Source organism: Hyposmocoma kahamanoa, unplaced genomic scaffold (genome assembly GCF_003589595.1).
Source record: "Hyposmocoma kahamanoa isolate Upper Pololo Valley unplaced genomic scaffold, ASM358959v1 64, whole genome shotgun sequence".
Taxonomy (NCBI): Eukaryota; Metazoa; Arthropoda; class Insecta; order Lepidoptera; family Cosmopterigidae; genus Hyposmocoma; species Hyposmocoma kahamanoa.
The window spans coordinates 22568495-22585393 of NW_020653852.1; the positions used below are offsets into that span (position 1 = coordinate 22568495).

A 16899-nucleotide genomic window follows, 5' to 3' on the forward strand; every position below is an offset into this window, starting at 1 on the left:
CAGGGAAAGTTCCACTTTCGAAGGAGAAATTTACAAGATGTCAGGACAGGTGTAACAATGTAAGAATGAATTATTCTTACATAAAAGGGTCATGACTAATCTTTTTACTAATCGACTGCAAAAAAGGAAGAGGTTCTCATTTGTCATTCGTCTGTTTGTTTTTTTTTAAGTATGTTACGCGATAACTTAGCACTTGTGAACTGATTTTGATGATTTTTTTTTGTTGGAAAGAGTGTACTTTTAGTACTCTGTACTGAGATTATTATTTTTATTAATTATTCGAGTGGTCTGCGATCAAATTTGACCACACAATTTTGCAGCGCTAGCACGGCAAGACGCGACTTGCGCGACAATGGACATAGAAACGCGACGGGCTTCTATTCTCGCGCTTCTACGTCAACTTGCTAGCTCTGCTGGATTCCAAACCAAATCTGGCGCCTCGATACCCAGCCATAGAGCTAATGATACTGTTACTTACTCAGGAGATGGAACAACCATAGGGTCCAAGTTCAGCATGTACATAGTGACAGCTGGGGTGAAGAGGCCTATAATGAAGAGTATCGAGAAAGCTATAATGCGGCCACTCTTAGGGACTATCAGATATGTCATCAGCCCTACTATTGTCAGCTGGAGGTCTGCTGCAACGTACCTGTTGGTAGAAATAACTGGTGGATGAATCAGAGTGTTAAAAATGGACTATTGTTAGTACATTAGTTCTAATTATCATTGGTTTATAATCTCTACATATAATAACACGTAAAATCTTAATTTCAATATGTAATGGGTTCACGCAGATATCTTACCAAAATTCTATCATACAAGAAGTAGAGTCGACGTAATTGTTAACGTTAAGTAAGAAGTACCACCAGTCTCGCTTGCAATCATTCGCCTCGGAAGTAACGACATCCTGGAAGAAGAAATGACGTGAGTGAAAGCTTCTGAAACCATTTACTGATTGTCTGGACTAATTTTTAATGTATATTTACCTGCCAAAGCGGACCCGATCCTGCAAATCGCATCCATGTAGCGGTGATGGCTAAAACGAAGGCGAAGGGTGGCATGAGTCTGAAATATATTCAAAACAAATATTTATATATTCAGCAAAATAATTTCACATTTCGAATTGCGATTTTTAATTTGGAAAGTAGCCTTAAAATAGTTTTAGAAAAGTTCTTACCGCAGCCATCTTAATAGAATTCCCTTTGGAAGCATAATCCACCAAATTTTAAGCTGATCTGCCAAATGCTCCATGTTGTAGACTAGTAGGAATCCAGAACTAATAAAGAAGACCTGCATTATGAGCGTCCCACTTGATATAATTTGAATTAACTCGTTCTGGTACAGCTGTTGGAAAAAAGAGATGTTGAAATTTAAACACTTTATTTAAACACCAGTGACAGCCTAATTGGGAGAGCACTTGTCCCATGTGCCTACATCAGTGAGCTAACATGGTAGGCAGTAGCTGGGATATGCAAAAACTGAGTGATTTTGAAATCCGATTTTTTCGATTTTCCATTTTCGGTTACCTGTTTATTCGGTTTTTTTTTTTATTGGAACCTAAATAATTCTTGAAAAGTGTCAGAAAAGTAAAAAAATATCAAATCAGTGTTTTATAGATTATTTTTATTATTTATGGAATGCACATCTGCAATGAGATAAATCAACTTCTCGAATTATAGTAAAAAAACAAACCAACAACACTAATATTGTAAAATAAACATGCACACGCAATTGAATGTCTTCTTTTACAATCTGATTCTACGTAGACCAGTTCGTTCGGCTTGAAAATCAGACATACGAATTACTATTGCTTAATTTCATTAACAAGTCACGTCTTTTTTTCTGAAATGCCTGCAGATCAAAAAAAGGCTTGCCTAAAATTTTCCACACATTATCAAAAGATTATACTAGGGTAACATATCACAAACTCGAAAATTTTACACGAGGGTACAATCGGTTTGGAGACCGCGGGGATGCCCGAACCCCCCAGAGATCGACAACCGGCAAAGTGGAGCATTCCGGGATTTTGCGTCTCGAGAGTAAACCCACGGAAGCGCGCAACATCAACCCCCTAAAAGTGTTGGGAATAATGATTGATGATGATAATTGGGAATATGTGCAATACTAAACATTGACAAGAACATTTAAACATTTGGAAGAATGAACGCAGAATAACAGCAAAATGCTTATTAAAAAAACTTACGTTTTCTAAGAAATGTGGATTATCAGAGTTAAAATACATAGGTATTGCAGAGTGAGATAGTAGCACCAATAAAATGATCACGCACCTGCAAATATAATGTATTAGTAAGAAAGAAGGACAAAAATAAAACAAAAAGATTATTGAATAAATAAGATACTTGGCCATAATTCTTTAAGTGGACACTGAAGAATTTTGTAACTGACATCAATTACTTTGTAATAGCAAAAATGCAAAATGATCTTCTAAGTATATGTGTTCCATATTTTTACCTAATACCGTCTAGTGCCTTGAGTCGTCCCTCTGCTCCAGTGGAACTTAAAAAACGTCGCCAGTTGCGCTGGAGTGAAAAACATTCCAGAAATTTGTTGCCTGTTAAAAGAAAGATCCTTCATTGGTTTTGAAAAAAAATCACACGATATAGGTACATTATGGTATATTTTGTGTTTTTATCGACTCTTACGCGACTATACACAACTGCTCAAAAATACGAAACATTTGTGGCAGCCCGCAACGTGTAGATTGGATTTTATCACCATCAACACGTCCTGCTACAAATCACGTAGAAATTAAGATAACAGTAAAAACACGTATCACATAGTAGTATAAATAAGTTTCATAAAATATAATACAACAGTCTTATACCAACTTACGACTCGACTATTATTTAACACCAAAATTAACGTTGGTAAAGTGGCGACCCCGACAGAAACGACAAAACCACGAACCAAGAAGGTCAATTGTGCATATTGTCAGAAGTATCCAGTCAATTCAATGGCGCCCACCGGTACAGCAGGCAAGACGAACACATCCGGCGAAAACCCGGACTCACTTGAAATCGCAACAACCTCCGTCATGTCCCGCATTCCGAATTTCTGGAGAGATCAAACACGCCTGTGATTTTTACAGTTCGAAGTAATTGTCAACATACATACAAAAGCAAGGCGACGATTACAAATTCAACATGGTGTTGGCTAAACTAAACAAAGAAGAAATTCAGCAAATCAGCGATTTACGCTCGTCCCCTCCAGAGACAGAAAAATACAAGTCCCCCAACTGATGAGACTGAACAGATTAGGTTCCAGAAGCTAATATCGGATAGATGGGACCTTGGTGATCAAAAACCATCACAACTGTGACAAAAAATGCAAGATTTAGCTCGAAAAAACATCAAAGACAGCACACTAAAACTTATGTGGTTAAGACATCTTCCGTCACCAATTACATCCGTATTAGCTGTCACCGAAGAATTTCCTATAGACAAAATTAGCGAAATCGCAGACAAAATATCCGAAAACACAAAGAACGCGGAAGTTTCTATAATAAACAAACAAGAACACACGATCAATGGCAGCGTAATAAAAAGCTTAGCTAGCGTCGCGTCGCAACTCGAGAGCCTGAAACTTGACATTAACGAATTGCAACACGCGCAAAAAAACGAAGCGCCTTCTGCTAGACCCAATCAAAAGCCTTAGGGATGTCTAAGCTCACGGCCATGGCCTCCCTCTTACTCTCGAGAGCACCTATCCACTGATGAGTGAGATATGCAAGAAATTCACCACGAGTTAAATATTTTAAATCATGTAAAATTTAAGAAAGAAAACAGACTCACCTTCCTGGCTCTTGTTTGTCTTCCAATAGACGTCGTAAAGGGTTCCGGCAATGTTAAGCAACAATATTAACAAACAAATAACAGCTACAAAAATGTCTCCGCTGTCTATATTCTTGGGCTCATCAGTACTAGTACATAAAGTTGAATCTTTAACTCTAGTACGGAGTCTGTATTTGTCGTAGAAAGTTTTGTTGAGGTATCCCTCAAGGGCCAGTTTTACGTCTGACGTTGTATTGTTATTGTAAAAGTCTTTGCAGGTATCCGTGACGCATATTCCGTATTGTAGTCGCGAGTGATTGAAATTGATTTTCCAGTACGAAGAATATTCCTGTAATAAAACAAAACTATTTTTTTATGATATTTAATAAAACGTACAATTTCGATGCCTTACTTTCTCAAATTCGTATCTTATACAGAGTGATTATTCAGGAGACGGCAAAACGATCTATTTATTTTAAGTTTTTTATGAAGGGTGTTTGTTAATTTGGATGCATTACTTTAAGAATGGGTCAAAGCCAGTGTGTGAATATGGAGGAAATGTGATGTGAAATGAGCCTGCAAAATTTGTATATACAATCCACTTTTTGCATTTCAGTAACTTTGTGCGTTAAGATACGAGTTTGAGAAAGTTAGGCGACGATTTGTTATTTTAGATCAAAGCTATCAAAAAGCCTACTAAGAAATAGTGTATGTATGCGTGCGTGCGCTCGTGTGTGTCCTGTTTTTTGTTATAATACTAAGGTGAGGGGACGAACAAATCGCGCGGCTGGTGGTAAGCGAGAAGCCTGTCCATAGCAGTTACAGTATCACTTAGAGCTTTAAATTACAAAGATCTTAGAAGCACTGCCACTGCGCCCGTTATCCTTGGGCATAAGTTGACATATCCCATGTGCCTGTAATTTTACCAGCACCCTTACTTTGCCAAACTGGAACGCATTAATGTTTAAAAGTCGGTACAAAGATCTATAACAAAAACACATAGGAGAATTTCGCCGACTCGGTAACTGGATCCGTGGCTCAGATGGTTAGAGCCATGCTACGGTGCAGCATGGACGTGGGTTCAAGTCGCACCGGGTCGACGAAAGTTTTTCTGTGTGTTCGATGTTTTTATTCATACTCTTTAACATCGTAATTAATGCATTTTACCCGACTGCGCCTAAATCAAAAGAGATACATCAAATTTAAATATCATGGAATTATATAGGTGTTTAAAAGATCAACAAAAAAGTCCACGAAAGCATTGTTCTGTCTACTAAGGATAACGAACAGTAACCACTTTTGTGTTTCGGATTTTCATATTATTATTTTCTTTAATAAAAAGATATTTCAAAGTCAAAGTCAAAACATTACCCGACTGAGTCAGAAGTAGGTTATGTTTTTTGAGTGTATGTATGTATGGGGAGTAAGGGGTCCCACCTCCATCTTCGAGACCCAAGCCAACCTTACCTGCAAGTGGTACTCCCTGCTGTCCAACGGACAAGGCTCTGACATCCTACCCACCAACCCGCACTGAACCAGCGTGATGGGTCACGGTCCAAACCCCTTTCTTCATGAATCGCACAAATATACAATGTCCCCAAGTGCCCGGCGACGCGGGAGTCTATGTTGATAACTCTTACGGTCAGGGGAGAGATGAATCTCCGGGTGAGGGTCTCAAACTGTCAAGCGACTCAGGCTGTGAAAAGGGACACCGAAAAGCTCAACATTCTAACCTATAATGTCAAAACTATACGGACAGAAGACTGGTAGAGCTAGAGAACGCTATCGAACACATCAACTGGGATGTTGTGGGCATAGCAGAAGTGAGACGAGAAGGAGAAAATACACTGGAGCGTAATGAAAACATATTCTTTTACAATAGTCAGGCGGCCGGTACAATATAGGCTTTTTAGTTGCAAAAAAGTGGAAAACCAACATCCAAGAGTTTATCGCTTACTCTGATAGAATAGCTGTTTTAAAATTCCATGTCAACAGTAAAACTGCTCCCACTATAGTTGAAGCCCATGCGCCAATATCTGCATGGCCTGATGACGAAGTCGAGGAATTTTATGACCTGCTTGACAAAGCATGCGACGACGGTAAAGGGACTTGGACGGTGGTGCTCGGGGATTTTAACGCTAAAGTAGGCTTGAGGCAAGACCTCGACACCTTTCTTGGTCCACTAGGAACTGGCATCAGAAATATCCGAGGAGGGCGACTCTTAAACTGCGTTCGGACAAGGTTTGAGTTTAAGTAACAGCTTTTTCTATAAAAAACCACATCGACCCTGGAATTAGTTTTCCCCAGATATAACCACCAAAAATTTAAATTAACTTTTGTCTTACCTCCAATAAGAATATTGTTAGAAATGTAGAAGCCCAAAATGATATTAAACTCAGTTCAGACCACAGACCACTGCGTTGCACAATCAAATTTAACTTCAAAATCCAAAGACTCTTAATGATTAAACAAACAATCATAAAAATAGATAAAGCCACTTTAATCAGCAACAACGAGCAGTTTGTTGAACCTAAAAAATAGCTTTGCCCTTCTAGATTCTAAACACTGTGAAGACTCTCAATCACAGTACACTAATATTATTCAAAGCCGTAAATCAAAACTAATAAACTAACTAGTGGAACAAAAATCTTATTGAAGAACGACAGCAACTAACTTTGTACACGCGAGAGCATAAGGAAAAAGATAAAGAAGTAAAACGAAACATATGCAAGGATATAAGAAATTTTAATGTAGAATAGGTAAAAATTGCTTTAGGTAAAAATAAATCTCTAAGAATAGCTATGAGGGGAGCACAGACGGGAAAAACTTCAATTACACAAATTAAAGATAAAAATGGGGTAAAACAATGGGATAAAAGAAAAATCTTACATGAATGCACAAGTTTCTACCAAATCCTTTACACTCCTAATAATTCAGCCTCAGATGCGGGTCAACCTGACATCAATATCAATTACGCATGTCCAACAAATGTACCACCCATTACAGGACTTTAAGTACATCGTGCAATAAGCAGCCTCAAATACGGAAAGATTCCCGGGGATGACGGCGTCACTAGTGAGGCTTTAAAAATAGGTGAACCTGTTCTGAACCCGCATATAATAAATTTCTTTAATTCGATCTTGCGCACTGGCATCTTGCCTTCCCACTTCTGCCACTCCAACATAATATTGCTCCATAAAAAAGGCGACAAAACAGAGATAGGTAATTACCGACCAATAAACTTCATTTCCCACATATATAAAGACTTTATTAAGGTAATAGAGAGCCGAATATCAGGCTTACGGGACCAACACCAACCACCAGAACGGGCAGGTTTTCGCTGTGGCCTCTCTACTATGGACTATCTTCAGTCTCTAAATCAAGTTATTGAGAAATATTCGGAATACCACCTACCACTTTACCTAGCCTTTGTCGATTCAAAAGCCTTCGACTGTCTTGAGCATTTAGCCATTTTCGAAGCTCTAAAAAACCAGGGCATTCCTGCAATATATATACAACTTCTAGAAGAAATATACCGCAATAGCACAGCAGCCATCAAATTCGAATCCACAGGTCCAGCTTTTAAAATACAGCGAGGAGTAAAACAAGGTGACCCACAAAATTTTTTAATCCTACTTTGGAAGAGGTGTTCAAGACCCTAACACCCAGCTGGATGGGGAGGGGCATTGACGTCAGTGGAAAAATATTGACTAATCTACGTTTCGTCGACGACATTGTTCTCTTCTCTTCCTCAGCTGCCGAACTCGATATAATGTTAAACCAACTCAACACCGCAAGCCTCAAGGTTAGACTCTACATGAACAGGTCGAAGACCAAACTCATGACCAACTCCACAGAACACAAGATACAGGTAGGAGACGGGGGAATTGAGTATGTGCATGAGTACTTGTATCTAGGCCAATTAGTATCCTTTCAGAGCAGACAAGGTGCTGAAATCAGAAGACGCACTGAAAACGCCTGGAAGGGCCATTGGTCGATGAAACATCTGATGAAAGGCGACTTACCACACACGCTCAAAACAAAAAAAAAACTCATGGACGTGTGTATTCTACCCATCCTCACCTACGGCGCATAAACCTGGTCACTGACAGCACGGCAAAAGTTCAAACTTGGGGTCTGCCAACGAGCTATGGAGCGCGACACCCTGGGAGTCAAATTGTCAGACCGAATTAGGAACAGTGATTTGCGCTCCAAAAGACGAACCGCAGATGTAGGCCAACAAGCCAGTAAACTAAAATGGGACTGGGTGGGTCACGTCTGCCGCATACCAGACGAGTCGTGAGCGAAGGCCACCACAGAATGAATCCCCAAAAATAGAAAAAGACAATGGGCAGGCCAAAGCGTCATAGGAGAGACGAGGTAGACGCGCACCTAAAGGACTGGACCTCAGTGGCACAAAACAGAGAGGCGTGGAGAGAAGGGAGGCCTTTGCTCAGCTCATAAATAATAATAATGTATGTATGTCTATTTCTATGTCACGCTGTACAGCCTAAACTCCTTGATGGATTTTGACATATGAGGTGTCGTTAGATGTTAAACTTTTGTATAAGCAACAATTGAATAGTATCCCACCTACTTCTATAACGACCATACCACCAACTGCTCCTGATCGTATTAATTGTTGCAATAGATGCGCCACCAAATTGTTAAAAATCAGTGCCCATCTAATTCTTTTTGGAATAACATTACTGTTGTACCTGTACCACCAGAGATAGATTGTCTCTCTGAGATGGAGCTGCGTCTCTTTGGCTGCGTAAAACCTTTTACAAAGGTAGTACGTTTGCTTTCAATTAATGCAGCAAGTGCAGGAATAAGTATTGTCACAGAGATATTGGAAAATGTAACTACTAACAGAAAGTTCTCGGTGGATATTGACAAAATTAAAATGGCATTAGACTGACTAGTGTTTCATAATCATTTATATTGGAGTGTGCGAATTAGTTCAAATATAAAAAATGAAGAGCTGCGATCAAGTATAATGGAGCGTATTGTAACTTTACGCCTGGATTGCGAACAATTTGAAGAATTTCGCATCTCGTGGTCGGCATTACACGGAAAATACTGCGCCTTAATATTGCTATCTTCTTATTATTGTTATATTATTATACTTTGCCGGAAAATTTGTTCCATAATAAAGTAAAAAGATATAAATAAAGTAAATTATTTTTAAAAACAAAAACCCGACTGCAAAAAATAAGTGAAAAGAGATAAACACATCATCATATTTACATAGATATATACATCATCATTAATCCTCCGCTTACAAATAAAGACGAAGATCAAGGGCGAGCTCACCCGGCGACTTACTGCCTCGCACGAAAAAAAGGTCATACAACTCTTGACCCACGAGGAGTGGGAGACAGAAAGGCGTCACAATTCTTGCGCCATCTACAAGATTTGGCAGGACCGAGTGTTCCAGAAGAGTTTTTGCGGACGATCTGGAGCAACCGTCTACCAAGAAGTATACAAACGGTGCTGGCATCCCAGCCTACACATTCCCTGGAACAACTAGCTCATCTAGCAGACTACATTCAGGAAGCCTCATCGTCCGGCAATGAAATTAAAATGAACTTAGGAAAATGGCAGAGCGTCTCGCGGTGAAACTTAACGAGCACACACGTTCATCGCGGACAGCGGATTGCTCAAGATCATTCGATCGCCCAGCTTCACGCAGCGGGTCCCGATCCCGATCAGCCTCTAGCTACCGACGCTATCCTATTTGTTGGTACCATGAAAAATTTGAGTCGAGGGCACAGAAATGCCAGAAACCGTGTAACCACAAGGCGGAAAACAACAAGGGCAGTCGATAATGGCGACGGACGATTGCCCCGCCAATCCAGGTCGCCTCTTCGTGACGGATCGCAGAACGAGGACCCAGCTTTTGGTTGAACCGGCAGCAATCTCTGCGTTTTCCCTCGGTCCCTGCTACGAGAACGTCGTGCTACATGTTATAAACTTATCGCCGCCAACGAGATCACTATCAATACCTACGGCTACGCGTACCTCAACCTGGACCTCGGGCTTCGTCGTTGCCATCCATGGCGGTTTGTAGTGGCTGATATTACTAAGCCCATTATTGGTGTTGATTTTTTGTGTTTGTATAATTTAATAGTTGACTGTAAAAACCAAAAGTTAATTGATAACACCCTTCTCTTTCTACACTAGCTTCACAGGCTCGTAACGCTAACTATATACTTTCCGTTAAGGTTCTGACAGGTGACTCAAAGTACCATATTATGTTGTCGAATACATTTCCCGAAATTACGCGGCAAGCTGGTACACAACGCACCATACCTCACAACATACAACACCACATCCGTACTACACCCGGCCCTCCAGTGTCTTGTGCACCTAGGCGTTTAGCTCCAGATAAGCTTAAAATCGCTAAAGAAGATTCGAAGCTATGCTAGCCAACGGCACAACTAGACCTTCTGAAAGTCCTTGGTCGTCTCCTTTGCACCTGGCACAAACGAATAACAACGGATGGTGGCCTTGCGGTTACTATAGGCAACTTAACAACCGAACCATCCCGGACATGTACCCTATTCGGCATATACATGACTTCGCCCACAATATCGCCGGCTGTCGTATTCATTTCAACCATCGACCTTGTTAAAGCGTGCAACCAGATACCGGTCAACCCAGACGACGTGCTAAAAATGGCAATTACCACGCCATTCGGAGTGTTAGAATTTCCTGTTATGACGTTCGGACTACGTAACGCAGGTCAGACATTCCAAAGATTCGTGGATGAAATGATGCGCGGACTGGATTCCATCTATTGCTATTTAGATGACTTTCTTGTGTTCAGTGGAAACGAATTCAAGCAGGAAATTCACCTAGCCAGTGTTCACCAGACTTCGAAGACATTGTAATAAATGTATCAAAGTGCGTTTTCGGGGTTTTCCAGGTAACCTTCCTAGGTTATCGCATCTCGGAGAACGAAACCGGAACATTAGACGAAAAAGTGTAAGCCATACGCGATTTCCAGCCGCCCAAGGACGTAAGATCCCTTCGGAGGTTCCTCGGCATGGCCAACTTTTACAGGCGCTTCTTACCCGGCGCCGCGTAAACTCAAGCACCTCTCAATGCCCTTCTCGCGGGGTCGGTTAAAGGCTCCATGCCAATTAACTTAACCGGCGAGGCCTTGAAAGCTTACAGCAAGACACGAAAGAAAGTATCTCCAAAGCAGCCAGCCTTCTGGCACACCCAGATTGTCATGCCAAGCTGGCGTTGGTGACAGACGCTTCAGACACAGCAATTGGAGCTGTCTTACAACAGCTAAAACATAACTCGTAGCAGCCACTCGCGTTCTTTTCCCGAAAGCTGAGCACATGTCAACAAAAATACTCACCGTACGATCGAGAAATTCTTGCCATCTACGAGGCAATAAAATATTTTCGACTCATGCTCGAGGCGAGGCATTTTACAGTTTACACAGACCACAAGCCGATCAGTTACGCCTTTCACGAAATGAAACGTAATTGCTCGCCCAGACAGTTCAGACATTTGGACATCCGACACATCGCCGACTGGAATAATACTGTAGCCGATTTTTGTCTCGCGTCGAAGAACTTAGTAGACCAATATGTCTCACAGACCTCGCCAAAGCACAAGGCAATGATTCAGAACTGACCCACTATCTATCAGACAGCTCGGCTCTCCGAATCAGAAAAATAGATTACCCTGGAAGTCTCTCACCATTGTACTGCGATGTCAGCACACCGACTCCTAGACCATTTGTCACAAAAAAGTTCCGAAAGCAGGTGTCTCCATTCTTTAAGTCATCCCGGCGCCTCTGCGACTGTTAAATTCGTAACCGAAAGATTCGTATGGCAATAATATGGTAATCAGGAAAGATTATCGAAACTGGGCTCGGACTTGTATGGCTTGTCAACGTGCAAAGGTGAGTCGACATGTGTCCACGCCAATAGGCACTTTCGATTGCCCCCTGCATGCCTGAGACTGAGTTTTGTTTGTTTACTGTACCTGTGAGCCGGTTCGGTTCACACTCGCTTGTAAGTACACGTACCTGTATAAGGTCATACAATTCGTTAGGTTCATCAGCGACCAAGTCAAATTTGGTGGTGCAGTAGAGGCCTCCCGGACGCCTCAAGCATGACTCGTAGTTGTCGTACTGAAACAGGGGTGGCATGCGCGCGTATTCCGACTCTGAAATAACAAATTGAAGTAATTGCAGTCAGTTTAATAGCGGGTTAGATGTTTAGCCCCTTAAACCGAAGCAGGCAGCGCCAAACGCGTTTGGAAGCTGGCCCCAACAATCATTCATTTCGAACGATGTTTATTTTATTTATTTACATTTCAGACAACATAATAAGGCCCACAATTGTGTTGATGAGTCTTAAGTCTACGTTAATACTTAATAATTTAACTGCCTCTGTGGCCGAACGGTTGCCATGACTGCCACGCCGAGGTCCCAGGTTCGATTCCCCGGCCGGGAGAAATATTTGTATGGCCTACATTTATTTCTCTCGTGAATTTGGGTGTTATTTGTGATTGTCTATGTATCTGTCCATGGCACCTGTGAGACAGGGTTTCCCTAGTCTGGGGCTATGTAGAGTGTGTGCGTTAAAAAAAATTATAACATTTTTATTAAAAACACCGACTTCAGAATTTTGTAGAACTACATCTCTAAGTATTATTTTATGTATTTATATTTCAGACAACATAATAAGGTCCACAATTGTATTGATAAGTCTTTAGTTTACGTTAATAATTAATAATTATAACATTTTTATTAAAAGAACTGAGTTTGTGGAATTACATCTAAGTATTTGCCAAGTTTCATTGAATTCGGTTAACGGAAAGCGGGTGAAATCCAATAAACCGGATGCATTCCCTAATTTGACACCCATAGAGGTGGAATTTCTTCACATTCGCGTAACAACACACCGATTAAGTTAACTGCCAAACTTTGCACTTTTATTTTGTTTTTCTAACGACGCATGAAAATGTAGCTAGACCATATTAATTTACTGATAAATTTATTTCATTGTAGTCTATACCATATTACTTATTTGATAAATTTATCAAATTGTAGCCACAATCATTTATTGATTGATAATTTACCTTTCGGACTGTTGGTCCGTCTCTTGGTTCCTCTAATGGGTCCCGTAATTTATCAATAAATTAATATAGGCTTTATTTTCACGTATCGTTAGAAAAACAAAATGAAACTGAAAAGTTTGGTCTTAATCAGCGACAATTCAATGATATTCAGCCGAGGAAAAATCCAGTAGACCTCTCTCTACGGACAGATTGTAGATTTATTTAAAATAATTGTAAATAGATGTATTCGGATATAGAAATGGCTGAACTTGTTCTCCCAAGAGTATTTGGAAATATGTTATGTAGGTACTTGCCGTTTAACTGTCCTTTTGAAGTATACACACAAAATACGACATTAATACACGCAAGAAATGCAATAAACGACACATACACTTCCATGTTCACTCGCGATGAAATTCTTTTTCAAACTTTGTAAAAAAAATCACAAAATGTCGAATATTTTTTATAATTTGCTACAGAATTAATGTTAACAACTTAACACAAAGTCACCAGCAAATACTTTTAGGATTTTTAAATTAAATTTATTTTATTCTATCTTGTGAAGAAACAAGAAGATTTCACTTAAACGCCGCATGTACAATCAAAACTTTATTTATTTATAATTTCAAAAGTTTATTTCATTTACTCAAATTATTTCTTGCTTTTATAATTTATTTTTTAATTTTAATGCTTGTTGGAAGGTGCGGAAATAATATCAAAGTACTTAAGAGGCTTAACCTCACGAAGTACGTGCTAACAGTATCAAAATATTCGTATCACAAATATTTATAAGTGAAGTATGCAAAGCAAAAAAAGCAAAGGACAAGAACAGGAAAACTAACAGATATAAGGACAGACGTAAAAAAAACTGGTTGATAGTAGTTGAAGATATCCATAATCTGATGACGACAGAGCTCCATCAAAAAATTTAAGTTAATTTTGTTTTCATACACATAGAGGGAATTTGAAACATCCTTTCGTCATGTTAATCGCACAGCTGAAAATATGGAAGTGTAGATGTTAGACGTGGCCATCGCACCTTTATACGCTTGCCTAGAAGGTACTGTAGCGTTATATTTCTTTCGCCAATACCGGTGGTCATGTTTGGGCATCAAACCGCATATAAAAATTTAATATTATAAAATTCACAAAATATTTGACGTGAAACTAAGGAAACTTTTAGAATAGGGTTGCCGCTCCGCTAATAAAGTATATAATAACACCTACCTATCATTTACATGACTTACAAGTGAAGAATACACTGCGCCCGTCACCTTGAAGCATAAGTTCACAAGTTTCATGTACCTGTAATTTCATCAGCATCCTTACCCGGAACCGGAAAATATCAAAACCGGAACGCAGTAATGCTCACATTACTACTTGGCGGCAGAAATAGGTAAGGTGGCAGTACTTCCCTGGGAGAGCTTACAAGGAGCTTTTTTTTACTTACTTACTTCGGTGGCGCAGTGACCCTAAATGGGTCTTGGCCTCCGACACCAGATTCTGGCACTCCTCCCGGTCCTGAGCCTGCTCCTTCCAGCCACTAGCACCGAGGTCCTTGAGATCTTTCAGGCTTCATCACTCCAGCGGTACCTGTGGCGTCCGACCGGTCGGCATCCTTTCGGTTGTCTCAAATAAGTCCTCTTTGCGGCACTATCTTCTCCCATTCTCTCCACGTCCCTGCGGCCTGCGGAGTCTCGCAACTTTTGTTTCTCTCACAATATTGGGCCCGGTAGTTAGATGTTCAATCTCAAGGTTCTTTCTTGCCCTCCAGCTCCCATCCTGAAGCATCCTCCCTTTGAGTCGGTCCCAGAATTTTCCGTATCATTTGTCTTTCCGCCACTAACAACTTATTTTCCTCTCTCAAGGTCAGTGTCCGAGCTTCGGAGCAAAGAACTTTACTGCTACTCAAATTTTAGGGAAGTTTTTAACATTATCGCAATTTTCAGCCTCGATCCGTCGAAAATCGTATTTCGAAACTTCAATGGTTATTTGTTTGAGTGCTTGTATTGAAACCTGAGCAAGCGCAGGATTTTAAGATTGAAAGAAAAGTTCAATATTAGATTCCTGACCGTAGCAAGGGTTTCAAGGCACGAGACGCAAAACAACACATAACTTTTCATCTCACTATAGCGAAAGTGGTAGAAGAAAGAAAAACGGTTGAACTATAAAAAATCAGTTTTATTCATGCATACTTAAAAATGGTACATTAATAATTACTTATTAGTTGGTAATATTGATAGTCACTTTTTTTTTGGGTCTGTAATGCTTGTGCTTGAGACTTGTGTACTATTACTTAGTAAATTGTTTGGCAAATTTGGAGAACGTGGCCCAATGACATTCGAATCCATAACGGTGAATGTTGGAGAATGAGAAAGATTTGCAGGCGATTCAGGACTATCTTTGGCGGTTGAAAGACGAGACCAAAAAGCTGCATAAGGCTGCTTTAATGTAATGCCTCCAATAATGCTCTTACATATTTTTAATTTATTTTCTATGTAATCTTCTATGAAACCTTCTGTCACGGTACTGGAATTCCACAGCCCACGTATCACTTAAGCGTAGCCAGGTCAGCGCCTGAGTTAGCCAAAAGTGTGGCCGACATCCACCTAAAACAATGCCCCGTGTATAGCTCTGGTTCAGTCAGCCCAAGAAAAGTTGCAATTTCTCGTGGCAAACTGCCAATTTTTGTGCTTTCCATAGTGTTTTTCGATGTTTCTTGTAGTAAGACAAGTTAGTTCATTAGTCCGGCACGCTCCACTAATGACAATAACAAGGACAACCTGCAACATTGCCATTTTGTACGTTCTTGTATTGTGTAATTAAGCTTAAATTTAGGTAGGTTCACAAAGAAACATAGTCAGTAAGTAAAGAATATACCTACTTATGTAATTTAAAGAAAATTGTGTTATCCGAAAGGCGAAAGTCGCAAAAAGGAGAATGACGAAATCTCTTCGCGGTGAACCCACCTGAACCGAAGTTAACAAAATTTGCTACTTTTTAGCTGGATAGTCCAGGCTTTTTACCAGTTAGTATTACAGTTAGTAAAGGGTTTTTCAATTGGCGCGGGTAGATTTTGGCGGCCCGTGGCGACCATTTTGTTGTGGTGACATCTATGAAATCTTTTGTTTATTATTCAGTTGCTTATGCCAAATCATCGTGGCAAGTTACACGATTGAACAGCACGTTCAAATGATAAAACTTTATTATCAAAATGAGTGTTCGTTAATGCAAACGTTGCGCGCATTGCGCCCATTTTACGGTAGACGTGGTGGCCCTTCACAGTCGACTCTTCAACGTTTGGTGGCCAAATTTGAGACCACCGGTTCAGTAAACAATCAGCCAACACCCGTACGTTCAAGGAACGCAAGATCGGCCGAGAACATCGGTGCGGTCCGTGAAAGTGTAAAGCAGAACCCGAGGCAGTCGATTCCTCGCCGTGCACAAGAACTCGGCCTTTCGCAGACTTCAACTTGGCGAATTTTGCGTCGGGACTTGGGCCTACACCCGTACAAGATCCAACTGACCCAGGAGCTCAAAGTTCATGACCATAGACAACGCCGTTTGTTCGCTGACTGGGTTTCAAATCGTTTGGAAGAGGACCCCAATTTTGGCCGAAAAATCATCTTTTGTGACGAGGCGCATTTTTGGATGAATGGCTGTATTAACAAGCAAAATTGCCATATATGGGGCGACACCAACGCACGCGAGGCTCACCAGGTGATAATGCATCCTCAAAAAGTTACCGTTTGGTGTGGATTTTGGGCCGGCGGCGTCATTGGTCCGTACTTTTTTGAAAACGACGTTGGTGAGGCGGTCACCGTCAACGGCGAGCGCTACAGAACGATGATAACCAATTTCTTATGGCCCAAATTGAACCATATGGACCTAGACGACATGTGGTTCCAGCAGGAACGCTACGTGGCACACAGCGGACGTCACGATTGACATTCTGCATGAACGATTTGAGGATAAGGTTATCTCTCGCAGGGGTGATGTGAATTGGCCACCAAGGTCA

At 40.6% G+C, this 16899-nt stretch overlaps 1 protein-coding gene across 1 annotated transcript in view; it reads right to left on the reverse strand.

The window, feature by feature from the left end:
• Window positions 1-14548, reverse strand: part of LOC113231122 (regulator of hypoxia-inducible factor 1-like) — a 57268-nt gene extending 42720 nt beyond the window's left edge. The window contains exons 1-3 of the mRNA XM_026465292.1: window positions 14475-14548; window positions 14336-14424; window positions 11845-11984 (exon numbers count right to left, since the gene is read on the reverse strand). Coding sequence (XP_026321077.1) covers window positions 11845-11984; window positions 14336-14424; window positions 14475-14548 — 303 coding nt within the window. The remainder of the gene's footprint in view (window positions 1-11844; window positions 11985-14335; window positions 14425-14474) is intronic.
• Between the last annotated feature and the right edge of the window lie 2351 nt (window positions 14549-16899).